The 25963-nt window shown below is 41.8% G+C and overlaps 1 protein-coding gene across 6 annotated transcripts; it reads right to left on the bottom strand.

The window, feature by feature from the left end:
• Positions 1 to 5360: 5360 nt before the first annotated feature.
• On the bottom strand, positions 5361 to 21198 carry LOC143034639 (uncharacterized). 6 transcript variants are annotated; one of them, XM_076200993.1, is made up of 3 exons: positions 21171 to 21198; positions 10127 to 10719; positions 5361 to 5769 (listed from the first exon to the last, which is right to left on the bottom strand). In XM_076200993.1, the coding sequence occupies exons 2-3, from the start codon at positions 10604 to 10606 to the stop codon at positions 5584 to 5586; spliced, it is 666 nt and encodes a 221-aa protein (XP_076057108.1). In that variant the 5' UTR covers positions 10607 to 10719; positions 21171 to 21198; the 3' UTR covers positions 5361 to 5583. The 6 variants fall into 6 exon arrangements, with proteins under 6 accessions (XP_076057108.1, XP_076057105.1, XP_076057107.1 ...); XM_076200990.1 differs by having other exon boundaries at positions 21112 to 21187; XM_076200992.1 differs by lacking the exon at positions 21171 to 21198 and adding an exon at positions 21112 to 21140 and having other exon boundaries at positions 10127 to 10837.
• Positions 21199 to 25963: the final 4765 nt, after the last annotated feature.

Here is a 25963-nt window from a genome sequence, read left to right as displayed (position 1 = left end):
CCATTGGTCGTTCCATGGGGCTAGAGATAGACGAGGCAGATCTTGCTGATCTTGTTGAGGAGCATGCTGAAGAACTCGACGGAGGAGCTGAAGGAGTTACAGGATCGGAGGTGATGCTGGAACTCAGCAGTGAGGAGGAGGTACTAACTTCACGTGAAATTCGTGATATCCTTGCCAAGTGGCAAGAAGTGTCTGATTTTGTAGAAAAAAAAACTGAGAAATTGTCTACAGGGAGAGCAAGTATTTATTTAATGATACGTACCTTTCACACTTTAGCAACATATTAAAAAAGAAGCAGAAACAGACCACTCTTGATCGTTTTCTCTTAAAGCGACCACGCAGTGAAGGAAATGAAGGCGAGGCCAAAAGGGTCAGACGTGAAAATGAAATTGATGATGAAAATTGAATTGACCCCCCCCCCCGCCAAAAATAAATAAATAAATAAATAAAGAATAAAATAAAATAATAATAAATTAGCATTGTTTATAATCATATAAAAAAGGAAAAAATCTTAGTTATTTTCATTTAATTTGTATTAATGTGTGTGTGTGTTTATGATGTTTAATTGTGTGTTCATCATTAACCACTGTACGTTCTGTTCTGTTTAATTTGGGAGTGAAGCTCCCACGGGCTTTTAATGTGAGCCCGTTTGGAGGGTGATTTGACTTATGAGTGTGTGTGGGTTTAACCACACACACTCATACATTCACAAGATGTGCACACGTGTGTGATACACGCATGCACATCCCGGTGAATGCACCCTTCCTAAGATGTTCAGTGTGTACAGTTGTAGGTGTAGCAAGTGTGTAGCAAATTGTGAAAAATGGGGGGGGGTGATTTAATGTATGAGTGCGTGTGGTTTTGGCCACGCCCACTCATACATTCACTAGATGTGCATACCTATACATATACGTATGCACATCCCGGTGAATTCACCCCTCCAAACATTGACCGTGTATACATAAAACGCACAAGAAATATAAAAATTATAGGGGGGCCTGACACTCCACCAGCCGACGCAGTTAGTACGGACTTAAGTGGCTGCATAGGCGGCGCACAAGACCCTCAGATGTTGTCGGAGGCCCTCTCCTCAGAAAAGCAGTTGCGGGGCAGTGCTTGAGGTAGTGGTCAAGGGTGGCTTCTGGGTGGCGGCAGTGGCGACATCTTCTTTCTTCTGGCGTGGAGTTGGTCTTTATTTGCCAGAAACAACGGTCCTCCAACCTCAGACGGAAGAGCAGAGTTTCCACTTTTCTAGGTGTGGAGCGAGGAAGTACAAGGGGCTCGTAGTCTGTGACTGCCCTGTACCACCTCGCCCTTTCTGACACCTCTGCCTCCAGTCTGTGCTGAAGGAACCGTTGTACCTGGGTAAGAGCCCTGGTGCGTATGCGCAACTGATTTCTGCTGAGAGGGACGACAACATCGACTTTGGGTCTTTGGCGCGCCGCTTCTGCTGCGGCGTCGGCTAGCTCATTGCCTGAGACGCCCACGTGGCTCGGCACCCAGTTGAGCGTAACACTCCTGCCTTGCTGATGTAGCTTCAGCAGGAGTGCTAGGATGGAGGTCAGTAGGCGTACATTGTCGCTGGGCTGTGTCGATTCTAAGCTGCCTAGCAGAGACTGTGAATCCGTGTGGATCACCACAGGACCAGCTCGAGATATTAGAGCATGCTCTAACGCTCCTTGGACCGCTATGGCCTCAGCTTGGAGAGTGGACGCATGATCAGATACTCTCCTGCCGAAGGTCAAACCATCCGTCACGAAGGCAGCCCCCGCACTACGGGGCCTGTTGGGGTCTACGGAGCCATCCGTATAATAGACCGCCATTCCAGGTTCCGACAGTGCGCGGATGCCTTGTAGGGCCTGCGCTCGTACTCTTTCCTGATCACATAACTTCTTCTTACTGGGAAGCTTTGTGACAACGAAGGTTGCAGGTATCGACAGCCATGGTGGTGGGGGCTTGAACTCTGGGTGTGGAGAGTCCCTACCCTTCTCAAGGAGAACGCTGGTGAGCCTGAAGGAGTCCAGAAGTCCAGTCGCCTGTGATAGCCAGGTATCGGAGTGGATAAGAGGACCCACCCGTCCCAGAGCTATCACAAGGCTCTGACTTAGCTTAGCTCAGTTATCCTGGAACTCTAGACTGTCTTGGCAAGAAAGGCGACCTCCAGCCTTCTGACCCGTGACGTTAATGAAGGCAATGAAGCCTCCATCTGGAGGTTAACAATCTTGGTCCAAGGTTGAGCTCCTAGGATAATCCTTGCTGCGGCATTTTGGCAAGGCTCCATGTCTTCAAGCTTGGCAGTCGCCACATTTATGAGAGCTGGGGCAGCTTAGTCCACCAAGCTGCGGACTGCGTGCACATAGAATGTGCGAAGGACCTGATGCGTGGCACCAAGTGCCTTCCCCGTCATTGCTCTCATAACTGTGGTTCTTGCCTTCAGTCTCTCCTTGAGATAGGCTAGTTCCTTCTGAAAGGTGAGCCTCTCATCAATCCAGACCCCCAGGTACTGAAACTGGTGAACCCAGTCCAGCCTAAGGTCCTGGATGGTGAGGTGCTCCCCCTCTTTCCGGAGTCTTAATGCCATGGCCTTCGATTTTGTAGGGGAGATCTTTAACCCTAACCTGCAACACTCCGTCGCCACAGTGCTCAGGCAGCGCTGAGCCCTGCTGAAGCACCGCCGTTTCCCAGTAATTATGAGTGCAATGTCATCTGCATAAGAGATAACCTTGCACCCATTGGGTAGAGGTAGTTCCAGAATGTTGGAGACAAGCACATTGAACAGAGTGGGGCTGAGGACCCCCCCCCCCCCCGAGGAGTGCCATTCTCCAGCATTCTGGCCTCTGATATGTGACCCTGAAATCTTACTTTCGCAGACCGGTGACTGAGATAGTCAGCAATCCAAGAAAGCAGCTTGCCTTTTACGCCCTTGCGAACAAAGGTGTCTAATATCACAAGTGGACTGGCCAGCTCAAACGCCTTTTCCAAATCCAAAAAGACCACGATAGACGGTGTGCCACTGACAGCATTGAGGAGTGTTGCTATACTGTTTGCTGTGCCAGTGCCCTTGCAGTAAGCATGGATATGCTCATGCATTGGGCCCAGTTTCCACAGCAGCCTGTTTAGCACCATCCTCTCCGCTGTCTTCCCCATGCAGCTTGTCAGGCTGATGGGGCGATAAGCACTAGGTTCCTTTGGCTTTAGAATTGGCGTTACGATTGCCGTCTTCCAGGCTGTTGGTAGCTTGCCAGTCCTCCAAGACGCGTTTATCACCCTTAGAAGTGCTTCGTCAACCGCTGGCCCAAGATGGGTCAGCATGGAGTAGGTGATGAGGTCCTCTCCAGGTGCCGTGTCTGAGCTGGTCTTGTGTGTGACCCGTAGCTCCTGAAGCGTAAAGCTAGCGTCAGTATCATCCGATTGACTTTTCATGTCCTCAACACTGTGGCGCCTCACTCCTTGGAGGTCCTGCAGTGTGTCTTGAACACACTGCGGGAGTGAGGTGCTGCTGGAGCGAGAGACAAACTCCTGCACCAGCCGCTGCGCCTCAGCATCAGGGCATGATGAGTGCGTCGCGGTTGAGTCCTGCCAGTAGCTTTACGGAGCTTAGACCACAGCTCTACTAGGGAGGTGTGAGCGTTAAATCCCTCACACCATTCAAGAAATTTACCTCTTCTGGCATCTGCAGCTATGACGTGAGCGTCATGAACTGCAGCGCGCAAGTTGGCCAAATTGGTCTGAGTTCGGCGCCGTCGGAAAACACGCCTAAGCATGTTCACCCGATGGTTGGCCTCTCTCACCTCGGGGGTATAATACCAGCTGTTCTTATGTTCTCTGGGGGACTGGCGAGTCTTTTGGATGGCTCTGTTCCATTAATTTAATTGGGAATAATTGTTTTGAGATACGATATTTTGACATACGACGGCAGCCACAGAACGAATTAATTTCGTATCACTGTACTTATGACCACTCACACGTTTCTAAGAAAATGTATGTTTAAGTGTACAGTGGTCCTTGCCTGATTTCACTGATTTTTGTACCAGTCTCTCCTTCCTTCCCTCCCCAGTACTCTCTCTGTGATTCACCACTGTTTTGGATCACATGTTGGACACGTGGTCGACAGCTATCACCCTCCCAGATGAGAGCTCAGAGCTTGTACATGGTCCGATCTATGAGTAATGCTCTGAGCTTACACACACACACACACGTCATACGAGCTCTGAACTCTCTTCCGGGAGGGAAATAGCTGTCGATCACGAGTCCAACACGTGATCCAAAGACCAAGGTGAAAGGTGAATACACACACACACACACAACTTGTGATGGAGTTGGTAGAGTTCCTGGTTGCCACTGAGGTCCGGGTTCGAATCCCGCCCAAGGCTGGAATAATTTCAATATCGCTGCTCTGCGAGTTGTTACTCCAACTCTCGTGGGCGGGGATTTGGGTGTGTGTGTGTGCGTGTAAGGTCACAGCATTACCCATAGATCGATTATATATGAGGTCTGAGCTCTTGCGGGAGGGATATAGCTGTCGATTACGAGTCCAACACGTGATCCAAAGAACATGGTGAATCATACAACTCGTTGCCCACCGGTATTGTAGTGTCGGTTCGTAGTGCAGCGGCGCTGCACTTTTTTTCAACCCTGGGCAGGACTCGAATTCATATAGCTGAATTAGCGGCCGAGAAATGTGCCACTGCACCGTCAAGATGGGATGTGCACATTGGTCTTTGGATCACATGCTGGACTCGTGATCAACAGCTATTTCCCTCCCGAAAGAGAGCTCAGAGCTCGTATGACCGATGTATGGGTAATGCTGTGACCTTATACACACACACACACCCAACTTCCCGCCCACGAGAGTTGGAGTTACGACTCGAAGCGCAGCGATACTGAAATTATTTCAGCCCGGCAGGATTCAAACCCGGACCGCCGTAATGACAGTCAGGGACTCTACCAACCGCGCCACCGAATCGTGTGTGTATGTGTGCTTAGAAAAAGGAAGAATAAAATATATCTATGGTATTGGGTCATACCTCTATCTCTCGCTCAACACGCGCACACACATGGACACGCTATCACTTGCACAAGTAGGACAGTAACAGTTGGCAATGTTAGTGAAGTTTGCAAGTCTTGGCTGGGGCTCGATCTCAGGTTTGCATCACACCGTGAGTCTTCGGGGTTTATGACAACACTAGCAAGCCACACACGTACTTCATTATACTTATGCAATTGTAATTTACACAAGGAACAATGCTCACGTAGTCCCGTGCCAACTACTTGATTGTATGTTCCAAAGGTTCAAGAACAGGGCTTAGTAGTGAAAAATATTACGAAAAAGGAAGCTATTTTGAATATTTAAACACAGATGAAACAAACATTTTATTGCATTTAAAAATAAATCAACCAAATTTATTAAATTATTTTCCCCAATTTGGATGAGCGGGGCCACAGCCCCCATTCTCTGCACGCCACTGAACTATTATACTTAGTTAAGCTGAAGAAAAAGAGATGTGTGTACGTCGATGTTGCACACGAACAAGTGCTGTGAGCACACGAACGTGCATGGACACGCTTTATCTGCGTTTGCCCCTATAGAGGGTAATTTGGGTAGACGAATGAGTAGTCCCTCTCATTCCTGAAATCTGAGACATATCCCAAGTCTGTTGCGTAGAACGCGGCCGGCACTAAAGTTGTCATGTTTGCCAGACTGACGCCCATGTATCGACATGCACGACCTAACGTTTTCCGTAGTCGACGTCCAGCGCGCTGGAAATTCTGGAAAAGGAAAGAGGAAACCAGTAAATGGGTTGGTTATCAGTGATTGTTTCATCGGCGCTTCTATCTTAGCGGGCAATCTCATGCCGTCGTCGACGCGCACCCCCCTCTCTCTCTCTCTCTCTCTCTCTCTCTCTCTCTCTCTCTCTCTCTCTCTCTCTCTCTCTCTCTCTCTCTCTCTCTCTCTCTCTCTCTCTCTCTCTCACACACACACACACACACACACACACACACACACACACACACACACACACACACTCACTCACTCACTCACTCACTCACTCACTCAGCCAAGTAGAATATTCACAGCTGGGAGGATACACCAATTTAGGCCTGAATGTGACCGACAGCCTCTTCCTTGTTAGTTGCGCTCGTCTTCTCTCTGACCTGTACTTGTACAGTACAGTACATTGCAGTGTGTGTGTGTGTGATTCACCTTGGTCTTTGGATCATGGGTTGGACTCGTGATCGACAGCTATTTCCCTCCCGGAAGAGAGCTCAGAGCTCGTATGACCGATCTATGGGTAATGCTGGGACCTTACACGCACACACACACCCAACTCCCCGCCCACGAGAGTTGGAGTAACGACTCGAAGCGCAGCGATACTGAAATTACTTCAGTCCTGGGTGGGATTCGAACCCGGACAGCCGTAGTGACAATCAGGGACTCTACCAACCGCGCTTCCGAGTGAGTGTGTGTGTGTGTGTGTGTGTGTTTACCTAATTGTATACAGGGAAGGAGCAACGCTCGTGAGGTCCCGTCTCCTACTCTCCGATTTATCATACCTAGCCACAAATTCATGTACAGTTCAAATTTAATATATACCCTTGACCTCCAGTTATTATATATAGATATGAAATGAATTCATGTGTGTGTGTATATGTGAGAGAGTGTGTATGTGTATGTACACGTGCGTGCGTTGGTTTGTGCATTTGCACGGGTGTATTTACCTGATTCTATCAAATTAATTGTAGTGTACAGAAAAAAGAGCAACGCTCGAGGGATCCTGTCTCCTACTGTCTATTATATTAAATCTAGCTTGCATACGCTGAAGTGTGTGTGCAATTGCGTGTATACGTTTGTGTATGTGAGTACATGCATGTGCGTGTGTCTGTTAGGATGTATGTGTATTTACCTAGTTGTATTTACCTAGTCTTTTGCGGGAAGGGGAGCTACGCTCGTAGTGTCCCCCTATGTAACTCGCAGTGTCTAGTTTGCTCTTAAACTCATGAGTGGTTTTTGCGCACACTATTTCATTGTCCAGTTTGTTCCAAGTGTCCACCACTCTATGTGGAAAACTGCTTTTCTTCAGATCTCTTCTGTAGCTATGTTTTTTTTTTCTTTTCATGCCCTCTTGTGCTTCTCCTGTCCAAGTTTAACAAGTCCTCTTTTTTGAGTATTTCTGTGCCTTTCATGATTCTGTAGATGGTCAGTAGGTCACCTCTCTTTCTTCTTTGCTCCAGAGTCGGTAACTCCAGTTTAGCCAATCTCTCCTCATATGACAAGCTTACAAGTGCAGGGGCCGTTTTTTGTGGCTGCTCTCTGGATTCTTTTTATTTTCTTTATATTCTTCTTGGTACTGGGTGACCACAATGTCGCCGCATATTTTAGTCTAGGCCTTATCAGTGTGACCAATATTTTTCTAATCATTTCTTCGTCCAAGTATGTAAATGCCACTTTTATTGATATTAGCAAGTTGTAGGATTCTCCGACAATTTTGTTTATCTGTTTATCATAGGACTAGTCGTTTGAGATAATTACACCCTAATCTTTTTCGGATCTCTCCTTCTTTACCTCCTTGGTTCCAATTTTATATTGTCTTGATATTCTATTTTTGCTTTTTCCAAACTCCATTATGCTACACTTGTTAATATTGAAGTCTACTTCCTATTTCTGACTCCAGTTCCATACCTTATTCAGGTCTTCCTGCGGTGATTCGCAACCCGTTTCAGTTTTTACTTTCCATAACAGTTTGGCGTCGTCTGCAAAGAAGCTCGTGTAACATTTCACATCATCATCCATGTCATTCACATAAACAGCAAATATTATTGGAGCCAATACAGATCCTTGCGGTACTCCACTGATCACCTCTTTCCAACCTGAATATTTTTCTCTGAGCACTACTCTCATCATTTTACCAATCAGGAAGTCCTCCATCCATTTTATAGGTTCCTTTGTATCCCTCCTATATGTTCCAGTTTTTTCTTTATATTGTTTGTGTGATACTTTGTCAAAAGCTTTTTGTAAGTCCAGGAAGGTACAACCAGCTCATCCATTCCTTTCTTACATTATGTCTATTAGTCTTAAGTAGAAATATATTAAGTTTGTGGTACATGATCTTCCTTGTCTGAACCCAAATTTTCTTGGGTTTATTACATTGTCTTCCAGGTGTTTTACCCATCTATTCTTGGTTATTTTCTCCCAAATTTGGCTATAGTGCTTGTTAGTGAGGCTGGCCTGTAGTTAGTTGGTTCTTCCTTGATTCCTCCTTTATATATTGGTACAATGTTAGCATTCTTCCAGTCTTTTGGTATTTTTCCTTCTTTAAGTCAGCAACTTATTATATTATGTATTTTGTCCGTTAGTTCTTTTTTGCATTCTTTTAGAATCCAATTTGCAATTCCATCCGGGCCATGTGATTTCCTGACGTCAAGGTTTGATAGATGTTCCATAATGTCTTTTTGTGTTATTTTTATCTCGCTCATAGGGGGAGATCGCCTTTCCTTTCCTACGTCCCAATATTGTGCTTTCTCTCTAGTGAAGACAGATATGAAGTAATTATGACTTCGACCATTTCCAATTCTTTTGTGTATTCTATATTCCCTTGGCGTAGTTTCACCATTTCCTGTTTGTTTTTAAGTTTACCATTCACGTATCGATAGAATAGTTTGGGTTGCTCTTTGTATTTATCTATAACATTCTTTTCATGGTTCCTTTTTTCCTTTCTTCTCACTTTAACATACTCATTACTATAGTTTATATAAACTCGCCATTTTCCATTTTTTTTTTTTTTTTTTTTTATCTTTTCTCCATTTTTTTCAAGCTCTGTCCCTTGTATCTTTTGCCGCACTGCATCTTTTGTTGAACCAGCATTTAATGTACACTCGCTGTAGCTTCTGTCTTGGTACGTGCCTATTCACCCCTTCATTGTAATTATCCATCAAGATATCTCATTTCTCTTCCACTTTTGTCTCTTCCATATAAAAATTTTCTCAGTTTGCATTCTGAAAGAATTTCTTTAGTTTTGCAAAGTCCGTTTTTTTTGTACATCAATCTTCCTTTCCTATGCTTTTCATTTTTCTCCATGTATATTTCTTCCTTTAGTTCAGTCTCAATAAGTATATGGTCACTCTTTCCAATTGGTGTCTTGTATTGGATTTTATCCACAATTTCAGGTTCTGTTGTAAATATTAAATCTAGTTGCGACAGCTCCTCGTTATTTCTGTATCTGTACATGTTTGTGTGTGCATATGTATATGTATGCATATATATACAGTATATATATATATATATATATATATATATATATATATATATATACAGTATATATATATATATATATATACATATATATATATATATATATATATATATATATATATATAAAACCACCACAATACACTAATTCTAAGCCATCAACATCGAGTGAGACTCGTGGAGGCTAGCATGTTGAATTTCTGCATGCTGGCCTCCACGAGTCTTGCTCGATGTTGATGGCTTAGAATTAAAGTGTATTGTGGTTGATAAAAATGTATATATGTTCACTGGGACCTTTTCAGTGTTGTACACACACACACACACACACACACACACACACACACACACCACACCCACACACCCACACACACACATATATATATATATATATATATATATATATATATATATGTGTGTGTGTGTGTGTGTGTGTGTGTGTGTGTGTGTGTGTGTGTGTGTGTGTGTACGTACACACTACAATCAAGTAAACGCGCGCACACCTCACACACAAACACGAGCGCGTGGGCAAACACACACACGTCTAAGGATGTGAAGAAATAGTTTTCCATGTCGATACATAAATACTCGGAATAGCTTAGAAGGGGATGCAGCCCAAACTCGAATCTAAATGTGATATTTGGAAATCATGGGTACAGATTAAGTTGGAACTGTACATGATTTTGAGGCTAGGTATGATCATTTGGAAGACAGGACCCAATGATCGTTACTCCTTTCTTGTATACTACAGTCAGGTGAACACAAAAGAGAGAGGTGGGGGAGGGCTATAACTACTTTTGTACTTAAAGACTACCAGAATAAAAATAGATTTGTCGGCCATCATTGCGGTGGGGTCGTTTTAGGATGAAGGCTAACTCTCACCTTTTGTCTTATTTTTCTCCGCTTCCCCTGAAGTCGCTGTCTTTTCTCATTCAGGTCTGGCTGGTCCGTGTCCTCCTCTTCGTACTCCTCCACCAGTATAACCTTGTCCTCCTTCGCCATTCTCTTCCACTTGAGGTCAAAGACAATGCGAAGCTTCCATACGAATCGCCGCTTTGTTGCCTTCTTGTTCACCGAGCTGCTCTGTTGTGGTTTTGTATCTGCACACTGCTTATCTGTTTTCTTGGTCCTTGATAGGAAAGTGTCACTGCTACTGACAGAATTCACGACGTCTGGAACACACCTGGAGTTTCCCATTTCCTCGCGTTCTTTCGGGCTCTTTTTGGCGTTGAAATCCTCCTCCTCCTTTTGTGGAACTACTACCTTTTCTTCGTCGTCTTTGGGCCTCCTTTCTTCCGGGTCCTGTAGCCTTTCGTATGAGGTCATGTGACGAACACATTCGTTAACCAATGCATGTCTCATCTTAGTCTTACGTTAATGTTCAGAACGAACACATTTTCTTGTTTTGTGCTAAAGATATGCTTGTAAATGCACTCAGACGGTCACTCCCGAGTTCAACTGGTCCATTCACTCAGCTGAAAGTGAAGTACACGTGAGGTGAAAAAATAATGAGTATTGTCCATTCTTTAACATTCAGCTTTTGCATCGTTGTTGTTATATCACATTATAAATCAAGTCTATGTGTGTTACTATCTGAAAGGAAGGCTGGGAAGAAGCAACAAAATATTTGGTGATGTTAAAGGTTATTATTACAGTCAAATACGTATTGTAATCACTGTCATGTAAGATCTTCAGTGCCCTCTCTAAAGAATTAATACTGTTCATTCGAATCACGTATCCTTCATTAGTACGACGTTTCGGTTCGAGGTCTAGCAAGTGAGACATTGCATCAATAAAGGCTCGGTCCTCACGTTGTGTTTTCTTTGATGGATCTGTCTGCCACTGGCAATTGCATACAATTTGTGTGAGGGCTGTTTGCCAAAGCGAGATTTGCAGGAAACTAATTGTATACCGTCTCTTTCGGTTACACGTATTCAAAACCTAACCACTGGTTACTTCAGCTTTCCATATTTGGGAGGAATCATTACTCCTTCGCAGGTTTGCAACTGTTTGTGTCTACATGTATGCTTTACTGCCAATATGATGTATTGGACTATCTGTTTTAGTGTCCCCTTTCGCATATGTCACTTCTTTCTGTCTTTTTAATTTTATCTTTTATGATCTTACTTGTTTTACTTTACGGAAATGTTTAATCGCCTACTCTCAATCTCTCCCTCTCCCCTCCCTCTCTCTCTTTGACCTTTTTTCTTTTCTTTTTTTTCTTTATTTGAATCTTCTTTCTTCCTCTTTGCACTTACTTCTACGGTTTTTATAAGGAGGTGAAATCAAGGCACTGCATACTTCATCAACATAACAAAACAAACAATCCCTTCCTGTGTGTGAGATTAACTCTTCTCAGATTTTCACGAACTTTGATCACGCGCACACAGTCTCTGCCCATTCGATGCCCAGTCATTTTACTTCCTTAATTTACTACAGATCCACGTAATATCTAGATTTGACTGAAAGGTTGCTACTGGAGTTTCGTATATTGTTTTAATTTTCAGGTGTGTGTCATCCGCAAACATTCGTGAGGCTGACTTCCTCAGCCAAGTCATCCAAATACACGAGGAACTGAACCGATACTTCTATCAATGACATCTACGTGGACAATGCCTGATTTCATGTATGAACTGTTCCGGATTGCCGCGAGGTTGAGGTCCGGGTGGATGATAGATCCGCAAATATAAAGAAGGAAAGAAAGAAGAAGAAGAAGGTGAGGGAAAAAAATGTCAGCACTGATCCCTGTGGAATCCAAACTCTCACGTCTTTATACTCTCGGTGTTTCCCTCTGACTGACGTTCTCGTTTCACCCCGTCGGAAGAAACCTCCCATCCCTTTCAGCAACGTAATTCGAGGTCTACTCTTTCCATTGAAACGCCCTTCTTTGCTTTTCTTATGGGAGAGAGAGAGAGAGAGAGAAGAAGCAGCTTAGAATTATCATTAAGAAAAAAGGTGTTTAAACGGCATGAAGCTTTGGACTCGCCTTGCTCAAAGGCACAGAATGAGACGAAGCACTGATTCATCGCGGCCTTGGATCACGTGTTGGACTCGTGATCGACAGCAGTTACACTCCCGAATGAGACTTCAGAACTCATATATGGTCTAATGTATGACCTTACGCACACACACACACACGTACACACACACACACACACACACACACACACACACACACACACACACACACACACACACACACACACACACACACGAAGACATGATAACAAAAAAAATTGTTACATTGATAAGGCCTAGACTAGAGTAGGCGGCGACATTGTGGTCCCCCAGTACCAAAAAGAACATTAAGAAAATAGAAAGAATCCAAAGAGCAGCTACAAAAATGGCACCTGCACTTGCAAACCTATCATACGAGGAGAGATTGGCTAAACTGGAGCTACCGACACTGGAGGAAAGAAGAGAGAGAGGAGACCTACTGACCATCTACAGAATCATGAAAGGCACAGAGACACTTGATAGAGAAGAATTACTAAACTGGGACAAGAGAAACACATGAGGACATGGAAGGAAATTAAGAAAACATAGCTATAGAAGAGAACTGAAGAAAAACAGTTTTCCACATAGAGCTTTAGACACTTGGAACAAACTGGATAATGAAATAGTAAGCGCAAAAACCATTCACGAGTTTAAAAGCAAACTAGACACTGAGAGATACAATGGCGGGACAACACGAGCATAGCTCCCCTTCCCGCAAAATACAACTAGGTAAATACAACTAGGTGAATACACACACACTAAACTCCTTGCCCACCAGTGTTGAAGTGCCAGCTCGCAGTGCAACGATGTTAAGTTTTGTTTCTTGGGAAGGACTCGAATTCAGATCGCTGAATTAGCGGTCGAGAACGATTCCACTGCTCCATCGAGTCGTGTGAGTGTATGTGCGCGTGTGTTTGAGCGTGCGTCAGTGTGTGTGTGTGTGTGTGTGTGTATTCACCTCGGAGCTGCTGCAGGCTCTGTCGAGACAGCCAGACACCACCCTACGGCAGTGAGCACAGAGCTCATTATTTGCCGATCTCTGGGCAGGTCTGAGACCACTCACACACCACACACCGGGACAGCAAGGTCAGAACTCCTTGACTAACGTCCCGTACCTACTCACTGCTAGGTGAACAGGGGTTACACGCGAAAGGAGACACACCCAACTTATCTCCGCCCGGCCGGGGAATCGAACCCCGGTTCTCTGGCTTGTGAGGCCAGTGCTTTACCAATCCGCCACCGAGCCGTGTGTGTGTGTGTGTGTGTGTGTGTGTGTGTGTGTGTGTGTGTGTGATTCACCATGGTCTTGGATCACGTGTTGGACTCGTGATCGACAGCTATTACCCTCCCGCAAGAGAGCTCAGAGCTCATATATGACCGATCTATGGGTAATGCTGTGACCTTACACGCGCACACAACTCCCAGCCCACGAGAGTTGGGGTAACGACTCGCAGTGTAGTGATTATGAAATTATTTCAGCACTGGGCGGGATTCGAACCCGGACTGCCGTAATGGAGGCCTCGAACGCTACCACTGTGCCATCAATTTGTGTGTGTGTGTGTGTGTGTGTGTGTGTGTGTGTGTGTGTGTGTGTGTGTTTGTTCTGCTTGCCTGTACGAACTTACCCAAACAACTAAACATGAGCTTTTATGTCTGCCGATTGATGTGCAAAAAATACTATCATGAGCGTGGAACCTTCCACGATGCAATGGGGAAATACAATTGTGGCCTTGACAGGGAACTCGGGGCGTTGGGGGGTGGGAGGTAGATGCGGGTAGGCAAGGAGGGAGATCTGTTTTTCTTTTAACAGCCATGGAGATAATGGCACTTGCTCTGAATCGTAAGCTTTTCATTACATTTACTTATTTTCTATGGTGGTATAAAGTGGACCAATATTAGATATCATCTTAGTTTATAATCGATTCTAGTTGTAGATATATTGTATGCATATTTGTGTTTCCTTGTATATCTGCGTTTTGGTTGCATCAAATAGCAATCTCGTATACATGAATGTGCGTCTTTTTTTTTTTTTTTTTTTTTTACAATGTGTGTGTTTAGCTAACGGTAGTACTCGTATACAGGAAAGTAGCAACGCTCGTTCCTGTGTGGTCTCGTGTGTTTTTTCACTGATTTTTGTGACAAATTTCCACGATAATTAATCGTCGACATTTTCTTCTATTTAATTTTTGTTCTCTGGTTTTGCTCTCTGTACACTATCCTTGCTATTCATTTTCTCATAACCGCAGAAATCTGGTCTCCGTAGTTCTGAGTTAATTTTTGAATATATCTTGATTAAAATCGGTCACCTATGCTTTGATGTGATCCAGATTATATGGCTTCCTGATCTTTATAAGGTGGAGGCAATTTCCAATCCTGTAAACTCCAAAGTCAGTCTAAATTAAATTGATGCTGTTTGATAGTCAAACTACACACTATCTATATAAACTACATTGGCCAGAATGAGGCTATAAATTTGTAAAGTTTTCTCTGAAGTGGATTTTTTCCCTTGTTTACTGAATGTATGTTTGAAGTTATTCCGTCCATCATTGACGAGGCCGAGATGGATCTCAACTGAGGAAATGTATATTTTTTCTATTTCTTTTGTATGTTGGTACTTTTTGTTTAAATGACTATTACCTGACCCAACAGTCTCCAAAGCGCATAGGGCAAAGGTGATTTCATACACATTTATATTTATTCCGCGAAAAAATTGTGAAATTGTCGGCAGCCAATTGAAAGAACGTTTGCTACGGTCTACCGTAACATAAACTATTTTTAACCGGTAGAATATGGATGGAGGCTGGGGAGGGGAATTTCTCCCGTACTAAGTGCTTCAATACAGACCACCATCTTTGGTGAAACTAAAATTGTTTAGATTAGGATTATATCTACTTTCTAAAAATAGCTACAGTAAACGATATATCAGTAATGGACAAAAGTGACAAAAAGAAAAAAAAAGATAAACGTTTCCCTACCTATTCTTTGGTATCACATGGTAATTCAGTTTACCGGACCTAATCAGACCATCCTAGCCTCTTAGTAAATGTACACGTACAGTCACGAACAAAATTTTTGACCCACGCTACAGTTCTCATAATTTTTTTCCGAGCACGTGATATGTATTCTTATGTAGTATTTAACTTACAGTTAGGTTATTTTCTTGAACATATAAAAATATTGTCAGACAAAGAAATTTTAATTTTGTATCGTGCAAAACTATTGGTGGGTAAAAACAAATTGCGTAAGTTTCGTGGCGGGAAGCACATGAACACGAACTGCTCTGCCCGTTGGCTTACTGTTGGAATACTAATGTCCAAGTGGCCACTAGTGCGTGTTTGCGGTGGTAAGCAATGTATGTGGCAACCTCTCCATGGACCGACCCGCTTTGCTCAGTATTTATATTATGTATGTATGTATATATATATATATATATATATATATATATATATATATATATATATATATATATATATATATATATATATATATATATATATATATATATTTCTTTAGCGGGGCTTGCACCTGTCCGGACCCAACTTTGTAGCGGTCCGAAATAGTTTCCATTATAACCTTCAAGAAGCGATGTCCACGTTATGACACTGTTGGGAGTGGCTGTACCCGCGAGGAAGATCAGGACAACGAAGGCAATCCTCGACCTTAGGCAGTGCCAGGAGGAGAGAGTGCCTTCAAGAAGCTGAGGACTGCTTCGGAAGGGGATGCGGTAAGGTGCCGTGCCATTTCCTCCAAGGTGAGTAGCGGGCTGAGGCCTAGGCGAAGAAGGGCAGTTACTAGCTTTGCTGTCTAACATTTTATCGAAACCGACCAAACTCATCGAAACCTACCAAAACTCTGCAAGTACTGTTGTCACGTTTTGCTGAAACTTATGTTTAAATATATCCAGTCCATTATTGTACGTATGTATTTTGACCTGTTCTCTCTAATGGTGAAGTTTGGTTAGGTTATGGTTAGGTTAGGTTATGGTGAGGTTAGGTTTAGGTTTTTCAAGATAGTGGGTTTTGTGCGGTTTGGTGGATATCACGAAACTGGTCAATATCTCATGAACCAAGTCAATTAGGCAAAAAAGGATCACACTTTTTGAAAAGCTGAGTAAAATTTACCTGTACATTTCAGGTTATTTCAGGATTTAAGTACATTTTATGGAAATATATTAGCCATTTTCGCTGGTTTTCAGCAGGTTTTGTTCGGATTTGGACAATTTCGCCAAAGCGTTGATGCTCTGCACTCTCAGGTAGCGATGGATGGGTTGTTGCACCGCAGCCCCCCAAATTCTGCACTAGTCATCATTGTTTTAGCAAAAACGAGATTCTGGGAATCTAAATGACAACAACATATGACAATATGACATATCCTTCAGTATGTACGTGTAGACGTGTGTGTGTGTGAGGCTCCCGTTTATCTAGGGATTTTTCGCGCGGGGGGGGGGAGTGCCAAAGGAGGGGATAGGTTTCTAGTGACTTGTGAATGGTTAATCTAACCATGGCTCTCAATTGCGGTAACTAGCTGAGCCAGTGGCAGCCGCAATTAAGAAAACGAATTTGAAATTTGTATGGAGAAAACGACATGCCAGTGGGCCGAAGCCGAGCGTGCCTGTAAATTGAACAAAGGTGCCAGTGTCGGAGAGGGTCATAAACCATCTACCCACCCCCCAACCGCACCTCTCAAACCGAGTAAAAGGTTTTGGTCGGAGTGACTGCTCCTCCTCCTCCTCCACCCCTCCGTCTTCCCCCTCCCTCGCATCCACCGCGAGCAATACGGTGTTTATGGAACTCGATCTGTATGCCTCGTCCAAGATAATTCTAGCTTCATGTCGTCAGCTGTATTATAACCTAACGTACGTACTTTATTCGAATATATAACATCATGATGAAGGGTAAAGTTGGCATCATTTTGGCCCTCCAGGTATTAGTGATTCTCATAAACTTTTCGGGTCGGTTGAGAAGTTCAGAGGTTCCAAAATGCGACCATAAGGTTAAAGATCGGATTGAGAACTATTTGACTTGTGATGGCTGTTGCAAACACTTTGGATTTGGCCGATGGACTATATACAAACACCTACTATCGCCCTCTTCCATTACCAAGCACAGCAACAAGGTCAGAGTCGGAACACATTCGTGTACTTCCGAGGTAAGCAACATCAAACCCGGAAGCAACAGTGTTATAATAGCAATATGTTTGCTATTATCTGGCGACATTCATCAATGCCCTGGCCCCGTGAGGGCCGATGAGATGGATGCCAAGCTGTCCTGTTTGTTGGGCAAGGGCCTACAAATTGTTCACTTGAACATTTGCAGCCTGACATCAAAATTGGACGAGGTACGAGAGATTACCCGGAGGACTACCCCTGCAGTATTATGCTTCACCGAGACCAAGCTGGACGATACGATAGCGGATCCGGAGGTAGAGATCAACAACTACACCAACGTGAGGAGAGATCGTAACCGGGTTGGAGGCGGCGTGGCTGTCTACATACGCAACGACATCGCGTTTGAGCAACGGACAGACATGAACAGTGAGTTAGAGGCTTTGTGGATAAACATTCTCTTGCCAAAATCTAAGCCTATCCTCGTAGGTGCCTGCTATAGACTAGACCGCCCTGGCAACATGACTTCTATAGTAAGCTTGAGGATTTGTGCTCCAATACCACAGACTTTCTGAACAAAGAAGTGATTATAACTGGCGACTTGAATACTCATGTAGAATCAACCTCGAATACTCTGCATAATGCGCTAAAGTCATTCTGTTCAATGAATGATCTGAAACAAATTATCACAGAACCCACCAGAGTATGTGCCACTGCTAATTCTGTTATTGATCTTATTTTGGTATCAGATGTTCAGAAAATATGTTCTAGTGGAGTAATTGATATTGGTTTGAGTGACCATAGAGCAACGTATTGTATCAGGAAAGTTTCCAAACAACAAAGCAATCAGCATAAAACCATAAAAGTTCGTTCTCTTAAGCATTACAGCAAGGAATTGTTCTGCGAAAGGTTGTCCGCGGTTAACTGGTTTTCAGTCGTCAATTGTACAGATGTTGATCAAGCTTGGAATAATTTTAAAGCACTGTTCTTGGGGGTATTAGACAATTTAGCTCCAGTAAAATCAATCAGAATAAAACAACGTTCCGAGCCGTGGTTTTCTGGTGACATTTTGAAAATGATCAACAGGAGAGATAAGGCTTTAAAAGAGTATAAGAAAACAAAAGATCAATCTATTTTCGCTATGTATAAGAAGGTACGGAACGAGGTTCAGGTTATGGTAGACAGAGCTAAGGTAGGATATTACAAAGATTCTCTCCAAACCAACAAAAACAATCCCAAAAAACTATGGCAAACAATCAAACAGTTAGGTTCTTCCAAAAATCTAAAATCCAAAAGTAGTAACATTGGTCTTAATGTTAATGGGATCGTTACTTTCGACAAAGTAGCGGTGGCTCAAAAATTTAACTCCTTTTTCACCACCATTGCTACCACCCTCGTAAATAATTAATTTACCAGTACCGTCAGGTCATTTTGGCCAAGAACACATTAATAATTATTATTGGAATCAGGGTGTATCCTATGACACCTTTGCTCTGTCTACGGTTGCTAATGTAGATGTGTATAAAATGTTGAAGACTGTTAACAGGTCTAAGGCTACCGGACTAGATAATATTCCAGCCAGATTTGTGAATGACTCAGCTGAGCAGATTACTCCCTGTATCACTCACATAATCAATACTTCGATTCAACAGGGCAAAGTTCCCAAAGATTTTAAATTAGCAAAAGTTACTCCTTTGTACAAGAAGGGTAGCAAAACAGATTCCGGTAACTATAGGCCAGTCTCAGTGCTCGGTATTATATCGAAGGTCTTGGAAAGAGTTGTTTATAACCAGGTTTATGAATACATTCAAAGCAATAACTTGTTCTATGATTTACAATCAGGCTTTCGAAAATCATACTCTACTGATGCATGTTTGATCAATTTGACTGATTACATCAAAGGTGAAATTGACAGAGGTAATTACTGTGGAATGGTTATGCTAGATCTCCAGAAAGCCTTTGATACTGTAAATCATGATATTCTATTATTCAAACTACAAGCGTTAGGCTTCAAATCAGATGTTGTTAATTGGATGAGGTCTTATCTAACAGGTCGAGAACAGATTGTGAATGTAAATGGTTCAACATCAGAAGCAGCAAAAATAACATGTGGTGTCCCACAGGGTAGCATTTTAGGTCCGCTGTTGTTTCTTTTGTATGTGAATGACATGAAAGCTGCTGTGAACTGTAAACTGCTGTTGTATGCCGATTCAGCCTTACTAGTTCCTGGCAAAGATGTAAATAGGATTGAGACGTTACTCAGTGAAGAGTTATTGAATGTCAGCAAGTGGTTGTTGGATAACAAATTGTCTCTACATCTAGGTAAAACAGAATCCATTCTCTTTGGCTCCAATCAAAAACTAAAAAATGCTCCCAACTTCAATATCCAATGTAATGATACTAGTATTCAACCTAGGTCTGTTGTCAAATATCTTGGAACAGAAATTGATCAAAATGTGTCGGGAGAAGTTATGGCACAAAAAATAATTAAAAGGGTCAGCTCCAGAACAAATTTTTGGCAAGAATACAAAAATACCTAGATGTAGAGACAACGAAGTTACTAGCTTCGGCCCTGGTTCAGTGTCATATTGACTATGCTTGTTCTTCCTGGTATAGCAACCTATCTAAAAAATCTAAGAGTAATCTTCAAATATGTCAAAACAAACTAATCAGGACCATTTTGAAAATACATCCACGTACTCATCTAGATTATACGCATTTTAAACTGTTAAATTGGTTACCTGTTGAGAAACGTGTTGCTCAGTTAAAGCTTAATCATGTTCACCAAATTGTGAACGACTCTTGTCCCAGTTATTTGTCAGATACGTTTACACTTGTCAGAAATGCTCGTTCCCTGAGAACTCGTTCTAGTAGGTCATCTGTCATTGTACCTAGGTTTAATAGTTCGTTAGGGAAAAGTACTTTCAAATACACTGGTGCTATTGCTTGGAACTCGTTACCGACCAACATTCAATCAATTGTATCTAAAAGTAGTTTTAAAAAATCAGTTAAATGTTATCTTTTAGACACTGTTCTCTCTGAAGAAAATAGTTTATATGTTTAAATTACACTTCTTATAATCCTAATTTACACTTCGTATAACCTAGCTTTTCTATGATAATCCTTTCCTAATTGTAATATGAGGACCACAGTGGAAATAAGTCTTTTGACTTTCTGTGCCATCCTCGGATGTACAATTATATATACTGTGTATAATATTGAGTCTTGTATGTATTGTACTTATTGTATGTATGATTGTATCCGAATAAAATTCAATTCAATTCAATTCAATTCAACAGAACAGTGTAAGCTCCACGAGCTAGTTTCGTAGGCGCATGAAAAAAAAAGTTTCGACATTTTATTCTACCTCACTTTTTCTAGTGTGACTGATAATGTCAGATTTCACTTCCTTCTGCGGAAGAACTTCGGTCTTGATACCCAGCCTCATTTTCACATTGTCACATATCCTATCATGCAAGAACATTAATTATCAGTGTCTTTATATTTACATCAGTTGCGAAATCAATATAAGTCAACTTCCTTAGAGATTGCCTCTCTGTAACCAAACATTTTCCTATACAAGTTCAAATCACGCTCCATTTTTCCTTATCTGATATGTCACGATACACTGCGAAATTCACATCTGTGGGTGAACTCTGAAAAATGGCAGACAACAAAGGTAACGCAAAGGTAGCATTCCTTTCAAGCCAAATTAAAAAAAAAAAAAAATCTGTATTATCTAGCCGCGTTCACGGGTGACTCCTACCCTCTACAACTCAACAATGTCTCTCAGTATGAGCACTGAAGACGCAGTCACCAACTCACCAACCCACGAAATCACCGAGGGGATTGCCAGCACTGTGCACAGTTGCCGGATTTCTCAAGAATGATGTATATCTATAAATTTTAGCAGATAATGATAAAAACATCAAGCATCATTGTTATTGCCCATTTCGGTGTCAATTTTGTTTTTCTCAGCTGAATAAAATCGCCAGGGGGAAGTCAGAATTTGTTTGGCTTATTATTAGCAATAATAGAATACATCGAGGGAGGTGCAATACGCTCTGTCATACATTGAAGATTCTCTTCGACTGACTAAAACCATGACGTAGGAATTACAACAAACAGCACTGATAGGGTTGCACTAGGATTTCCCTAGACTGGATGAATAGCCTGATGTTGATCAAAGATTATATATAAACCTTTAGTATTAGTAAAAGACTGAAAAGGTTAATCGAGGTAGCTTTAATGAACCCTCTCCTTGTGCAGTTTTTCGACTGAATTAAATCGTATAACGACAACCAGATCATATCAAGTTGAAGGCTAATGTTATCAATGTCATTTCATTTATGTTACTTATATGTTTCAACATATTATATAATTGTTTAGTGTGTGTCTTTTAAGCCTTATGCTTCCCTGCAAAATTAATTAGATAAATAAAAACAAATGAATGAATAAATAAATAACTGAAAGAATGAATAAACAAACAGAAAAAACGAATTAATAAATAAATAAATAAATAAATAGATAAATAAAAAATATATGTGGTATGGATGTGGCGAGTATGTATGTTTAGTTAGCGCCCCCCCCCCCCGTAAGGTCACCCTGTAGAAAGAGGGGGGGAAGGAGTGTTGGCCAATGCGTACGTGGAGCGAACGAGGGAAAGAGAGAGAGCGTGAAAAGTGCAGTGGAAGAAAAATATAGAGATTGATGAGCTAAGGTAGGATTGATAGGCGTTAAGATTGAAAGAGAAACTAGCTAGAAGAGTCTTCGTCATCGGGATCGACGAAGAAGCAGGAAATAACGTGGATAAAGTAAGTGATACGCCCCACGACCACAACAGATAATGGAATAAATATATAATAGATAAATAGATACACAAATAAAAAATATCTCTTTCTACATAGGGCTTCTTCCACCTTACAAGAGCGGTAGTCAAGTTAAAGTCACTCATCTACTCCTATCCAGTCCACTCCCAACCACCACCCTTGTTTTCCTCTTATCTTAGCTCCTCGTGGATGAAGGGTCATTATGTCTCCTGCCCGGGTCACAAGCAATGCAACAAGACATAGTACATCCACAGCAAGTCCGCTTCACTTACACGGCAATTCCCCCTCCCTGTCTCTTATGCGGAAATTAGAGAAAACGGGGTAAAAATCCCTTCGGGCTGCGTTAAAATATCATCTATGCACAGACCATTCTTCACTCATCCCTATCCCCTGCCTTCTCCTTTCCTTGTTCAACAGACATTCCATATAAGTCCCTTTCACTGCATCCATCCATTTCATCCTCGGTCGTCCCTTTAAGTTCACTCCGTCCACATCTGCTTTCCATACCTCTTTTGCTAATATTTCTGTACTTATCCCAATATCTGCCAGTTCCCTTTCCACACTCGCTCTCCTCTTCACCTCATCACTCACTCTAACCTTGTAAGCCCTACCATACTTTTCAGATAACTTTATCTCAAACACATTTAAACTTCTTTCTGCCTCTTAGATTTAAATTCTCATCCCCATTTATTGTCGTAGGCACAATCACTCCTTCATATAATTTTCTCTTTGCATTCATTCCCAGATATTTATTTCTCATAAAAAATTTCAGTCACCCAAGACATTTACTTGCTTCTCTCAGTCTAAAGTTTACCTCCACCACTACTACATTTCCTGTCAAATGAAACCCCAAATGTTTAAACAGTCCACTTCCTCTAGTCTCTTTCCTTTATAACTTACTTCCAACTTGCTGTCATTCTCTCCCCTTGTACATCTCATCTCGTTGTTTTGACTCACATTTACCTTCAACTATCTTCTGTTGCATACCCTCTCAAACTCCGTCACTAATTGCCATAACCCCTCCTTTGACCCCGGCACAATCGCAGCGTCGTCAGCAAACAACAATTGGCTCACCTCCCATTTCTCTCCACTAATTCTAGCCATTTCCAATTCCCTGCCCATTACTCTCACATTTACCTCCTGTGCCACCCCATTCATGTATGCATTGAACAGCCATGGTGACATGACACAGTCCTGACTCAGCCCCATCATTACCTCAAACCACTCGATCGCTCCCTTTCTATCCTAACCCAAGCTCTACTGCTCTCATAAAAAATATTGACTGGCCTTAACAAAATTAGATATTTCACTCTAACATAGACATATATATATATATATATATATATATATATATATATATATATATATATATGTGTGTGTGTGTGTGTGTGTGTGTGTGTGTGTGTGTGTGTGTGTGTGTGTGTGTGTGTGTGTGTGTGTGTGTGAATGTATATATGCATGTATGTATGTATCTATGTATGTTGAGGGAAGTGGGAGTAGGAAACACAGGAGTCTTAGCCTGAGTTTATTCCTGACTTGTTTCACAGGTATGATTTGAAAAAACATACCTGCGAAACTAATCAGGAATGAACTCAGACTAAGACTACTGTGTTTCCTATCCCCACTTACGTCGACCTGTCAGAATGTCTCAATATATGTATGTATATATATGGATATTATATGACAATTCTTAGCTATGCTGCTGACATAAAAACAAAATGATGACGGAGTCCTTGCGATCCTAGACCCTCTTATGCCTTGAATTTTCGTAGTCTTCTGGAAGAGGCCCTTAGGCCTGTGTATCCACCTCTGGACTTTAAACTGAATAAATGGTGGTGGTGGTATCAGTTTGAATAATATAATATTGAATTTTAGCTCTATAGTTATATAATAAATCTTGTCTGTCCCATGCTTTATCTAAATTACTTTCAAATTTAATAACTGATTTTGAGTCTATCACATACAGTACATGGGTAGTGCATTCCAATTATTTACTATTCTGTTACAAAATGAGTTCTTCCTTTTATTCAACTTTGATCTTTTCTTCACTATTTTCATAGGATGTCCTCTGGTTCTGCCATTTTCCCTTGGTGCAATCTTTGCATACTTCCGGATCGACACTCCTGACAGGATCTTAAATGATTCAATCATATCGCCCCGTGCACATTTATGTGATAGCGTGGGTAGTTTCAGTTGCTTCATTTTCTCATAGTTCAATTCCTTAAGTTTTGTTACCAACGTGGTCGCTCTCCTCTGCACTCCTTCTACAGCATCTATGTCCTTCAGCAAATATGGAGCCCATACTTGGTTTGAATATTCAAAGTGTGGTCTGACTAGTGCCACATAGAGACACTTAAAAATTTCTTCATCCAAGGAGACAAAGGTTCTTCTGATAAGTCCTACAAATCTATTAGCTTTATTTATCTTTTCTGCAAGATGGTTTGAGAACTGTAGCTTAATGTCGATTGTTACCCCTATATCTTTTTCTGTGCTTGTCTCTGTCAACTTTTCATTCGTGTTATATCCATAATTTCTTACACTACAATTTCCAGTGCGCATGAATTTACACCTTATTGAATGAAACACTAATGGTCATTTATCCGTCCATTGCCTCATACAGTCTATGTCCTCTTGAAGAAGCTTCATGTCATCCTGGGTTTAAATTTGCAAGTAGATTTTGGTGTCATCTGCATACAAGTATTCTATTCTTCTATTTTTTAAAACTTCGGGGAGATCATTTATATAAAGGATGAACAATAATGGTCCCACCACAGACCCCTGAGGGACACCGCTTTTCATATGCCATTCTGATATTTAGCTATTCACTACTAAACATTGTTTCCAAGACTCCACAAAAGCTCCGATCCACTCCAAACACTTTTCTCCGATGTTGTAGTTTCTTATTTTTTTAGAAGTCTTCTATGTGGCACCTTATCGAAAGTTTTCACACACCTTCCCAAACTCTGTCACTAACTTCCTCAATCCCTCCTCTGATTCTGCTACAAGCAGTGTCGTCAGCAAACAACTGGTTTATCTCCCACTTTTCTCCATTTTCTTTAACCAGCTCCAATCCCTGACCCACTACTCTTGCATTCACCTCTCGCACCACCCCATCCATGTGTAGATTGAACAGCCAGGGCGACATAACACATCCCTGACGAAGTCCCACCTTTGCCTCAAACTCTCTCCATTTCTAATCCTAACACAAGCTATACTACTCTCGTAAAAACTCCTGACTGCTCATAACAGCTTTCCTCCTATCCCATATATCTGCAAAACCTCCCACAGTGCCTTCCTGTCTACCCTGTCATAAGCCTTTTCCAATCCATAAAAGCCCAAACAACATCCTTACCTTTTCTTATAGCTTATAGATAAATAATAATAACTTTTTTATTATTTATTATTATTTATCTGTCCATTTATTATCATTTACTATTTATCTGTTTATTATTTAACTTTACCTATTTATTTATTTTATTTATCGTTATTTATATTATTATTATTTTCATTTATTTATTAATCTATTTATTTATTTATCATTAATATTATTTTTTGCATCCGACCTAGTTATTGACCAAAAGCTCTCCTGTCAGCATGCTCCTCCTTTGTAATCCTTTAATCACATTACAGAGAAAAGATAGATTTCATGGAGAGAACACCCACGCTGGATCGCCTCCTCACCACTGAAGATGCGCCTTTTGTGCCGTCATTCACCCTGTACTCTAGCTCTCTCTGACGTGCCAAACCCTATTAATTGCATCGAAAGTACTGCTACCCGAGTTAATTCCC

The sequence above is a fragment of the Oratosquilla oratoria genome, chromosome 17 (assembly GCF_046742065.1).
Source record: "Oratosquilla oratoria isolate Oo_2021 chromosome 17, ASM4674206v1, whole genome shotgun sequence".
NCBI classification, from domain to species: Eukaryota; Metazoa; Arthropoda; class Malacostraca; order Stomatopoda; family Squillidae; genus Oratosquilla; species Oratosquilla oratoria.
This window is presented reverse-complemented; position numbering and strand designations above follow the sequence as displayed.